The following is a 12391-nucleotide window of genomic DNA, read 5'->3' as shown; positions in this document are numbered from 1 at the left end:
CTGAAGTCATAAAACAAGATTGGAGGACGCGCAACGGCCAGAAAACGCCTGATCGCGTCCTTCAATTTTTATTTCTCTTCTAGGGTCCCTAAATGAAGGAGAGCTAAAGCGCCATCATATGATGCAACTTGAAAACTCGAACAATTTTAGCCAAATGGTTTGAGTCTTGGCTAAAACTGGTTTGAGTCTATTTTCGCTACTAAAATCGAGGTTATGATACAAGTCAAAGATAAATCAAACAAATAAATTTTTTTGTTCATCTAACAAGTTATCATGCGTGAGACCTGGTGAAACTGCTGTGTGAGACTGAAAAATCTATGTCAAAAAGTATGAAGAAATGTTAGTGACATTTTATTTAAATTATTAAATAAAAAAAAAATACTAAACCTGTGCTATCAATTAAAAACATGGGAATTAATCCGCTAAGTATAATTTTGGTAAAAAGCGATAGTAAGGGTGATAGATTGTTGTTTCGGTATCCACATGTAACAAACCATGTAAGAGATTCAAATCAGTGCACTAAACGAAAGAATCCTTATTCATTAACTAATACAGAAGACTTGTTGCAGGTATTTAAAGAAAATATTTTTTGTATTCAGTTATTTTAAATTCTATTATTTACAATATGTAATAATTATTTAATCGTGAATTCTATTTTTTTCAACAGTCTTTACCACTTGCAACATCAAATATAAGTAATGGGAATCTAACTGGTTTAACAGATGAAGTACTATCTACTTTATTCGCTGTAAAACCAGAATTATGTGAGCAGAAATTTGAATTAAAGGTAAATGATGTTCGCTTTGTTGGACATCCAACTCTAGTCCCATCTCGTGGTTTAAAAGAAGTAAATTCCTCTATGCTTTTCAATATAGTCTTTGCACTGCAAGCACAAGCAAATCATTCAATAGTAAAATGTTACTATGATCTTAGTAAAAGGTAATATTATTTCTATATATGTACAAAGTATTTACAACATACAAAAGTAAATATAAAATTATAATATGCTTAGATTAGGCATAGCACTGAGACATGAAGAAAAAAGATGTGGTTTTCTCACAGACGAAATAAAGATAATGGTTTCTACACATGATGAAATTGCTGGGAGGTAAACGAAATAATTCCTATTCTTTTGCTTTATAAAGTCATATGGTGTTTTAAGTACATACTGCATGCTTAGATCTGAGGGTGAAAGCGATTGCGATGAACTACCATATGAATTAATCCTTCAAAGAAGCTCACTTGCTCGTGGTTTAAAGTCTGTGTTTAGTAATCTCAGTACTTCTGGCATAGTTAGTATTATGATCAATAAATGGATCCAAGTGCGCTTTTGTCTTCCTCAAAAAGTTCATCAATCGCATAAAAAGGGTTTACTCATTGATCCTGAAATTATAGACAGGTATGTTATATATCAATTATTAAAAATTGAATTTTTTATACAATTTGTTTACAATTTTAAATGTTTAGTTATTATCATAATTGTTTTACAGATGTTTAAACAATTTGAGACCTTACCATGGCATACTTTTATTAACTGAGCCATTAGAGTTACTAGAATCTTTGCAAATTGACTGCTCTCCAGCACTAAAACGTTTAATTCAGATGTACAATCCGTTAAAAAGTCTACAAACTCTAGCAGCAGATTCAGATCTGACACTTGCACAGGTGTTTCAATTAACTGGCCATTTAGTTTATTGGGCAAAGGCTACGATAATTTATCCACTTTGTGAAAGCAACGTCTATGTCGTTTCTCCTGATGCTGTTTTGACCAGTCAACTATTGGATTCTTTCTCTGAACAATTCCCAGGAGTTTGTTTACTTCAAGTATGTAGATCAATTTTTTTTTATTTTTATCAATGTTTAAACTTATTTGATCTTAAACTAATGAATATGTAATGTATAAATAAGACTTTATTATATTGACAAGATACTGATAAAATTTTTACAAGCATTTTATTTGATTTCCGCAGGTGATTAGCGATTTCTCCTTACCAACTTCCATTAGCCAAAAGTTGAATCCTCTGAGCCAGCCACAGCAGCAAACGCAATTAGTAAAGATAATCATATGGCTATTGAAGAACCATTTGCTCCTACAGTTGCATACATACGTGCGATATATACCAACAGCATATGAACGTTTATTACTAGTAAGCCACAACTAATTGCTATTAATGTGTATACATTATTCGTTCTTATTGTCAAGTGGAAAATTATTCGGATATAAAAGACACATTTCTGAATATATTGGCAAAATTTACCAATTTGTAAATAAGAAAAAATTAATATTACAATTTGATTCATGCAAAAAATAATATAATCTTATTCAATATAATTTTGATAAATTGTAAATATAAATACAATTAAATGGAGAGGAGAAAAAATATAAAAGGATCCATCTACCCGCAGGTCGTTATGACCCGATCTTAATTTATTTGCTGATACATATTGCAGTCTTTTTTTCGTAAGTTTGTTCCAAGATTTTCCATATGTTTCTGTTCATATATGTTACGTTTGTTTTAGGATATGAAAGATCAGGAAACGTGTGATATAAGCGCGATAGAAGAAAGTGAAAGCACATGGAGTTTAAATGACACGCCAACCGAAATCAAAGAGGAATTATCGCTCGAAGATAAAGAAGACACATTATACGACTATCAATCGGAAGATTACGATATTCCCTCTGACGATAGAAAATTACTCGACAGACTGTGCCGTCTTGGCTACTTTAATGGCGGTTATCACCTGGAAGAGATTATGTATTTAGAGAACATTCGTCGATCTCAATTGCTACAACTTCTCGACAAGTTTCGGGATGTATTGATGACTTCCGAGTGCGAGGATCCCGCCATAGCACTCTTTTATAATCAGTTGGATTCTTGATTTTAATTCTGTACAAGTCCGCCGGAAAGAGAACCTAACTAAAAATCTCTTATATCCATTTTGCTAATTGTGAATGCAATTTTTTAACACGATGAAGCTCGAATAATGAAACATTGTGATATAACGTTTATAACCAGTTGAAAAAGATTACCTTTAATGTTGTAAATTCGTAAGTACCTTCATGAACACAATAAGATGTATACGTGTCAACATTTGTCTTAAATAAAAAATTTTGCTATATATTCTCCGTTTTTTTTTATTAATTACAAACTTTGTCACAGCTTCTGTCTCGGATAGGTCTGTATTTTGCTTTTTAACTTCTTTAAAGCGCACTTAGCTGCCGTACACTTTGCGATTCTGTAATTTCGTCCGATTCCTTTAAAGGACCCCTTCCCGAACACGTCTACAGTTACTCGAACTCTACGGCCGTCGGCCAATTTCTCGGGCCTTCCAAACTTTGCCGTTTCCGGTTCCAATTCCAGTAGTTCACGTATTGGAGACTTGGGAACATTTGTGCTAAATTGTTCTGCAATTGCATAATATTTTAAATATAATTTCTTATGAAAATTTAAGTATTTGTTTTAAATGAAGTATATATTACCAATCTCTGATTTCATTATTGTATAATAAACGCTCCACACTGCATCAAGAGACATTCCACTGTCCAAGTAGATAGCACCAGCTAATGATTCGAAAACATCACCCAATGCCTTCGGTACTTCTACATCTTCGGCTTCTTCGCATTCTTCTTCGCCAATCAAATAGTACTAAAAATGATAATTTATTATTAAATATATTTGTTATTATAACGTTATTATAAATATAAATACGTATGTAAATCAAAAGGAAAGATGAACAGAATTAAATAGATTAATCACTATTGTTTTTATATTTTACGCTTTTAAATTTGATACTTTTTCATTGAAATCTTAACGATAAAAGTTAATTTCCTGTATTTCGTGTTTATAACAATATTTTGTACCTCCTCACTAATGGAATGTCCATTTTCTTCCTGCATTCTAACAAAGCGATTTATCACTACGCTCAGTCCAGGAGAAAGATGACGGAAATATTTATGAAATCCGCATCTCACAGCTAAAGAAGCGAATATCGTGTTATTGACTAAAGCAGATCTTAAATCTGTTAGAGCACCCGGCGAATGTTGTCGGGAATCCTCGTATAAATGTCTAGTTATTAAATAATCTAAAAATATATAATTTTAATATTAGATGTTATTTACAGTTTAATGGCAAAGCTTGACGAGAAATTTACCTAACACAGCATCACCAAGAAATTCCAAACGTTGATAACAATCCGTTAATCTGTTTGGTTGATAGGATGCGTGCGTGAATGCTTGCAATAAATAACTACTGTCATGAAATTTATATCCTATACTTTTTTCCAGTTCTTCATACCCGTCGAGCATCATATACAATTCACTCTCTGGATCGGGAATGTATCGGAGTAATGGATTTTGCGGTTCTTCCAATTTCCCGTAACAAATCTGAAAATTTTGATATGAAAAACCATAATTAATTCAAACATAACATGAAACCTAAAAGCGGAATGCGACGAAGATGTTTTTTTTTGCTTGTGAAATTTTATGTGCAAAAATTGTCTTTTATTGTTAGTGAATCAATTCAAAGACCATTAGTTTGTTGTCACTAATGGAAATCGATTCCAAAGAATGCTGCGTCTCTGCTTTATCGTTAATTCTGAAAAAGCTGAGGAACTAATTACTCACTTGCGTCCAAGTAGTTTCACCATGCTTATTAGTTCCCTTCGTATATGGTGTACTACCAGGTATTCTCTCTTCCGGCTCGTCTTCCCGTATCGCGCAAATTTCTTCAGTGGGCAAAACATGAATTCCCAACCAAGTCATGAATAGAAGCGCTCCGCGGGGTCCGCATGCAATTAAGTACGCTCCTATTAAAGCTTCGACACAATCTGCGATACTTTTATCCGGGATACTATGCTGCGTAATTAAATTATAAGGTATGAAGCATCGCAGATTATCCAAGTTGTTCGACAGCCTGCTTTCGTTTTTATCCAATTCGCTTTTCATAATCACAAGCTTCTCCTCAGTCTCTTTCACAAGTTGAGTTATTTCGGTGGGATTTACAGCTTGCAAGGTGGGGATATCAGCTTGATTCCACAGAGCGGAAGGAACGCCAGATTCGATCAGTGCTTGCTCCAGCTCTTTAGGTACGTAATAACAAGGGGGCAGCCAGTTATCATGCGGCTCAAACTTGGTCGCTATCATACTCTCGCCAAGCATTTTCTGCCTCCCAAGTCTATAAAGATTTAAATTGCTAACCTAAAACAGATTGGCAATTTGAAGAATACACACATGCATGCGCGCACGCACGCATATACGCACACAGAAAGTATAAGTAGTAGCTAAATAACATTTGATAACATTTAACAGCAAGCCTGTCGCCATACCTGTTTCGATCTTAAATGGCTAAGTTTCCCTTCGTGGATATTGTCATATGTGCAATACAAATATGTAGTTATAGCATACTTAAGAAATGAATCGCCGATCGTCTCCAATCGCTCTAGATTAATGCCGTCGTTCGCATTAGACATTGTTAAAGCCTGCAGAATTAAACTCGGACTTGGCCCCGAATGATTTTTCAATTCTGGTTGATAATCGAAGCTGAAAAGACCGCTATCTAAATAATTTACTTCCTCTAGCTTGTTAATCTCTTTCTTTACTACTTGAGTAGATTCCGCGAGTTTCTTATTCAATACTTCATCCGTAAATTTCTTTACAACAGTTTCGATATAATCCTTATGTGTATAATTCGGTTGCTTTCTGTCGGTTTGGCAACTCAACGAGTTCTTCCTCTTAATCGTAATTTCAGAATTACAAGATATGAAGGTACCGTCGTTCATTATGTCGCATTCCTTCTTCTTGGCGAACTCGTAATGAGCGTCCTTATGTTTCGCGAGTAACAATTCCTCATCCTTTTCCGTGTACAACCAGAAATTATTGTCAAAATTCTTCTCTGTCTCTAAAAGGTCCAAGATCTTCTTGTTGATCTCCTGCTTACATATTTGTTTTTCATCCTCCACAGCTTCGGCGATATTCTCCCCCATGTAAGAAATCTTTAGGCCTCTGCTTTCGTCCTCGCTTTCGTCGGACGTATCGGCAAAACCATCGCTGTACATATCATCCGATTCGTAACCGTCGAAATCAGATTCACATGTTGGCGAGCCATATCGTATATCATTCCAACCGAAATCTTGCGGCAAAACCGTCACATTTAGGGGGAATGATTTCAGATTATCGTCATCATAATCTATAGATTTAATTGTCATGTCACTCGACCACGCCATATCGTTCGACCATGTGCCGATTTCCAACTCATCATCTTTTTGATCGTCGGCAATCTCTTCTTCCGCTTGATCAGTCGTTGTATTGTCGGATTCCTGCTCTATTAGCTTCTCAGTCTCATTGCACAATGCAATTTGCATATTATTTGCATCTTGATCAGTGTTTTGGCATTTATTGGAATCTACATTGTTCGCGTTGTTGGTCGATGAGTTGCTTTGTGCGTTGTCATTTTTGGTCTGCTTTGTCTTTTCCGTTTCCTTCGATTTTTTCAACACTTCCGCCAAGCTCCATCCAAAATCTAGCGCTGGCCATTCAAAATCTGAAATAAAAATGTTTTAATATAATAGCTGTTCCTAAATTTTATTTTCACTGAAATATGTTCTTCTCGAAAAATATGTGTTTTGTATACATAAATTTATATATGCACCTGATCTCAAATTCTCTTGCCCCAAGTTTATCATTTGTGCAACTTGACATCGTATTTGATTAGCAAGTAACAGAGCATTAATTCTATACAGTATGCACGGTAAGCAGACCGCTTGTCTCCATAAAGACGCTGGGAAAGGATGAATAGCACATAATTCAGCAACGAGAATCTGCTTTTGCTCTAAATTTTCTCTCTTTGCGCGTTTGGTTTCCTCACTACTCGTAGGCAACGCGACGCCTTTGCGATTAACATATCTGAAGTAAATAATTTATTACGTGTTATCCAAAGAATGGTTGACTCGATAAAACAGCTGCTTTACACAGATCTTACCTAGGAGTTAAAAAATTTAATCTAGCCGATGTGTGATCCACATCTAACAACGACTGCTCTAGATTCTGTATTTGTATACCGTATTTCTTCAAATAATATTCTTCGAAAGTGCTATAGTCGTGTCCGGGAAAAGAAGACTTCGGATTTAGGTTCGTGCAGATTTCCGCTACATAAAAGTACTGGAAGAAGAATAAGATAAAATGTACAAAAGATTTCAGCTTATACTTGAAGCACTGAAATATATACCTGTGGTTGGTCTTGACTCCTGTACCATGGCATGATTACAGCGTCATAATATTTGGATGGATCAAAGTTGAAATTTTTCCTATCTTCTTCTGGAACTTTGGTTGGCACCGCATTTTGATTCTGATAAATGCATTCCAGAAAATCCCAGTCCACACTAACATCTGACCCTTCTTCTGTTGTAACTGAATGAAATAAAAAATTAGACTTCAGAGGCATCACACAAACATAAATATCATTATTTAAAAACACGAGTTGATAATGAAAATTTCACATATTTCGACAAAAAATTGCAGCCATGTTTCACATCTTTCTATCAGAGACTTCTAAGAATCTAAAGAAATCTAAAGAAATTTCTAAACTTACACTCTCTTCTAATTTCTAAGCGTGTATACTTACATATTTTTACTGGCACAATTATGTATGAATTCTCTGAAGTGTTTGGATCGAAGAGCATCAGATACTTTTGTAATCTCAAGACGTTTGTGAAGGTATAATTAAGAAAAGTATCAACTCTTTCTATCTGAACCTCGTCCAAAATTACAGTCTGCTTACTAAGTTTTAATTGCACATGAACCTCACCCGACCTAGTATAAATAGGAAATGGACACAACTGTAAAAGATAATGATTTGTATTAAAATATGTGTTAAAAACATTATGCTTCTTAAAGAAAAATAATATAACAACCAGAAAGCTCAAAAACAAATCTAACAAAATATTACCTTAGGTATTTCCTTCGACGTAAGTATGCCAAATCCAATAGCCGATTCTTCAGGTGGGTAAATGCGTCTGCCTCGTGTATTTTGTTCCTCAGGCAGTGGACAACTTAATACCATATTAATGTGATATAAATAAGATGGTATTCCAATTATTGGTCTACAATCCGTTAATGCTTCAGCTGTCTAAAAGAGGATAACACGAATTTCATGTAACTACTTGTAAAGCGATAGAAAAGAATGACAGATTTTGACAGAAAAACAAGCGGAACCTTCTTATAATAGTATTGTCTGCGTTTTGTCGTTCCAGGTCTAGCTTCTGAAAAGTCAGCTCTACTTTCATCTGGTGAAGCAGGTACTTCAACATCTTCAGGCTTGGCTTTAAAGTTCTCCTTTCCGATAGGCAACAAATTATCATCTATCTCGTTTTCGCGATGTAGGTCGATGCACATTTGCAAGGCAGCCATACGTCTCGCCATCGCTCTATTCGGCATTGGGTAAGACTGGAATTCAATAAAAAAAAATATATCATTATGTTATTATAAAATATAATTCCTTACACAAGATATTCCAAAATTACGAGATGTGTTTTATCTGAATAAATAGAAATTAAAAAAACAAAAAGATTTTTGTCGAGCTAAACTACTTACCGTAACTACATATTTCAGTGGTGAGTTTATGGGAAGCCGTAAAGAACAGGTATACATCTGCGTATTGTGAATATCAACGGCTTCAATCGACCACTCTGGTGTTAATCTCGTGAAAGTATCGCTAGGTAATTTTGCACAATACCTGTATGATTAAAAATATTAGTTATCTCTGGTTGTATTAGAACATGAATTGATTAATAACTAGATAGCTCTTAACAATACTTATTTACATTTCGCTAATTGCTAATAACACAAAATGTTGCATTACCTATTAACCAATGAAATAGCAGAATTAAAAGTCACTTTGGGGGCATCATCGCCATCAAGTGGTTTGTAATGTGGTATCATCGCAGCGTACATGTCTGCTTCATTCTCTTCCTCCTCAGTTAGTTCTTTATTAGAACATTTTAATAATAAAGTCTACAAAAACAAACACGGCATGTTCTTCCATTATGTTTTATGATTGAGATTAACATAAATAATGAATCATATTAAAGAGTGATAATAAAACTGGTACGCACTGACGAGTATTTCGTGAATAAATTAAATAAAACGTATGCACAATGTTGTAACTTGGAAAGATAAGCCAGAATACCAGGTTTACAAAAAGCTGAAATTTCACAAGACAGATTTTGACATAAAATTGAGTGCCACAGGTTATACCTTTTCTATATATTGATATTGAGCTAACTGCCATATAAATTCTTTAGATGCTTTTTGTGGTACCAATAATACATGCAAAGCATCCATCGCTCTTGCCCTACTCTTGCACTGTATGTACGACTGATAATTCTTCGGAAAGTCGTACCTCATCACAAAATTACATTTTGGAATGTCAATGCCTATGAAAAACAACATACAAAACTGTCAAATAAGTTTTATTTTTAGATTCTAAATTTATTTTGAAATCTTATTTTTTAAGAGTACTGTATACCAGTGTAAAAACAATAAAGTCTTACAAACCTTCTTCCAAAATTGAAGTTGCAATCAATAAATTACATTCATGAATTCTAAATCGCTTTAAAACTTCTTCCTGTTTCCTATGTTCCATTTCTAAATCCCTCGAATAACCAACCTCGTCAGTATTTCTTTCAATTGTATAAAGAGGTGATAAAAAATGCAAATCTTCGTCATGCTTACTTATTTCCTGTAATATATTCAAATTAGCAATTAAATATATGTTATATTTATTATATAATAAGAAGAGAGACTTATACATACACTTAATAAATAAAACAAAACTTTAGCTGTGAACCCTTTGTCCACAAAAATTACTCCACAAAGTAAATCAGGATCCGCACTACTGCATAAGTAACGTTGTGACTTGGATGTCTTTTTGTAATTGTCATCGTTAGATTTCCAATTATTTCCGAATCTTTTTAATGGTGCTTGTTTTTCTTGATTTCTCGGGAAAGAAATGTCTTTGTCACTTTTTGTAATACAATTTTTAGAATTAATCTCTGAAACAAAGAGAGAGAAAGAAAGAGAAAAAATATAGCATATTTTAAAACATCCATTAGAATATATTATGCTCTTCGTAATATATAGAAAAGATTTTTACCAGTATTTGTCTTTTTCTCTGGACTCTTAGTTTCTTTCATATAAAAAGGAGTATAAGTTTTTAAAATTTGTAATAGTCGATGAACTTTTGGAGTGCTATATTGATATATCCTTTCTTTCTCCGATAAGTGTTGAAATTCATTATCACAAAGAGCACTGAAAATCGTAATTTTAATATTGATGATTATTAAACTCCTTAATATTGTCACGAGTAAATATCAATGTTACTATTACGATAACCAAATTCTTACCGAATTTTTATAAAAACAGATGTCATCATATTTAATAAAAGATAATGCCTCTCATAAGGAGTTTTGATTTTCAATTTTTCTGTTAAAATTAATAATGCTAAAGCAGCGCGATCTGCACACCATGGTCCTAGAGTTTCTAATATATGCAAAAAATCCTGCATCATCTCGAAGGGCTTTTGTATGGGATCAGGAATTTTCTGAATATCCTCATAAAATTCCTCGGTGTAAATCTCCATTGGATCATATCGATGATCGCGTAAAAACTCAATGGCATGTAGCACGCAATTTTCAAGTTTACTGCGTAAATCTTCCTTTTCTTCCCTAGCATATTCCACAACGTACTCTCTTGGTTTTGGACTATAACTGCAAATAATTTTTACATTGTTACACACTATTTCGTAGTTTGTAAGAAGTCAATAAATTATTAAATGATCAAACTTACCGTATTATTGAAAGAATATCATTAGTCGTTTCTACTCTACACTGAAAGGCAGCCTCTACTTTTTCTACTTCTAGGCCCAATCTTCCAGGCTCTTCTGTCAAATTAAACACTGGTACCGCTAATCCAATTATTCTAGGAACATTGTTGCACAATAAAAAAGTTCGAAGAACAAACTTTAAATTGCTGTCTTCAATAGACTTATGGCACTCATCCACTATGACTAGACTTATGTGAAACGGTAAAATTTTGTTTTCTGATATTAATTGTGCGTAAACTTTTGGTGTTCCGACTAACACCTAGATGTAAAATAAGATAATAAAAAAAATATTTTAATTCAATAATATTACCTGTGATTTATTTAAACAAATATTTTTACTTACATGAAAACTTTCAAAATTGTCAGCAAATTCCTTATCTACACCACAATCACATGCTAATACTTTCAAATCTGTTAATTGTTTTATATAAGTTCCTATTATTGTACACTTTTCTTCATCATTTAATATATATATTGCTCGTTTTCCACCATCACTTATCAATCTGCATAGATAAAGAAATTCATATATATGTGATATTTTAACAAATATTACATATAAATTTAATATTTAATTTGTAGATTAACATATTTTGCCTTAAAGAATATGATATATAAAAGTTTCATATTTCTACATAAAAAAATATTTCTACATTTAAATCTTGCCACAAATATCTCATAACATTCAATGTTTTCATAAGTGTCTCAATCTTTAAATATAATATGTTCAACCAAATAGAAACATATCTTTATTGTTACCTTCTATTATTGGTAGCAAACTCTTGAATTAATTTTATAGCAAGAAAAGTTTGCTCAGAATTTTTTCCCAAACATACAATTATATTTTCTTGTTTTGCTGCGTAAAGAAGCTCTACCTACAACAATCACCAAGTTATATAAGGATAAATAATATACTAATTAGCATAATTATTCATGTGTAGAATTTTTAATATATATTTTTATAATTTCTTTATTTCTCAACCTTCTGTTTTCAAGTTATATTTTTTCTGTTAAAATAATATACCTGGTACTCTCTTGGAGTAAAGGACTTTGTGTAGACCTGATCATTTAGTGGAAATGCCATGGAACCTACAGCTTCTTTATAATTATTGTTCACAATAACGATTTCCTAATAATTACTAATTTCTTAATATTTAGTAATAATAAAAAGTTCGCAAAGCACTCGCACTGAAAGTCTGTTGTTTGCGTGATTACACTTATGAGTTTGAAATTTAAGATCAAGTTAGGTTAAACTACACACAACACACATACACAATACATCACTGAACTATACACATGTATGACTCAATGTTGTGTGAGTTATGTACGACTTCAGAGACATCCTACGATAGAAACGTAAAGTTCTAGATTCATAGCCACTGCTTCCAACTTAATATATGATGTCGGATGTCTAGGAAAATTTTATTTTCTAAAGATTCCAATTTGCATAATGGATTTGTACTTTTGATTCTCTATATACGACCTCTGACTTTATTCTTTTTAAATAAATACATTTT

At 33.1% G+C, this 12391-nt stretch overlaps 2 protein-coding genes across 2 annotated transcripts; one reads left to right on the top strand and one right to left on the bottom strand.

Moving 5' to 3' along the window:
- Positions 1-182: 182 nt before the first annotated feature.
- On the top strand, positions 183-3122 carry Nprl3 (GATOR complex protein Nprl3). Its single transcript, XM_012361371.2, has 7 exons — positions 183-569; positions 668-939; positions 1013-1108; positions 1181-1399; positions 1491-1824; positions 1971-2147; positions 2521-3122. The coding sequence occupies exons 1-7, from the start codon at positions 408-410 to the stop codon at positions 2878-2880; spliced, it is 1620 nt and encodes a 539-aa protein (XP_012216794.1). The 5' UTR covers positions 183-407; the 3' UTR covers positions 2881-3122.
- Positions 2398-12360, bottom strand: Dcr-1 (Endoribonuclease Dcr-1). Its single transcript, XM_012361369.2, has 23 exons — positions 11899-12360; positions 11634-11749; positions 11221-11380; positions 10841-11136; positions 10399-10761; positions 10149-10303; positions 9809-10047; positions 9551-9734; positions 9251-9429; positions 8856-9007; positions 8588-8729; positions 8210-8440; positions 7944-8123; positions 7620-7833; positions 7224-7405; positions 6978-7156; positions 6648-6901; positions 5326-6539; positions 4625-5197; positions 4153-4384; positions 3863-4083; positions 3482-3647; positions 2398-3406 (listed from the first exon to the last, which is right to left on the bottom strand). The coding sequence occupies exons 1-23, from the start codon at positions 11956-11958 to the stop codon at positions 3156-3158; spliced, it is 5943 nt and encodes a 1980-aa protein (XP_012216792.1). The 5' UTR covers positions 11959-12360; the 3' UTR covers positions 2398-3155.
- Positions 12361-12391: the final 31 nt, after the last annotated feature.

The sequence above is a fragment of the Linepithema humile genome, chromosome 3, assembly GCF_040581485.1.
Source record: "Linepithema humile isolate Giens D197 chromosome 3, Lhum_UNIL_v1.0, whole genome shotgun sequence".
NCBI lineage: Eukaryota > Metazoa > Arthropoda > Insecta > Hymenoptera > Formicidae > Linepithema > Linepithema humile.
The sequence above is the reverse complement of the archived record's forward strand: the minus strand, read 5'-3'. Positions and strand labels throughout refer to the sequence as shown.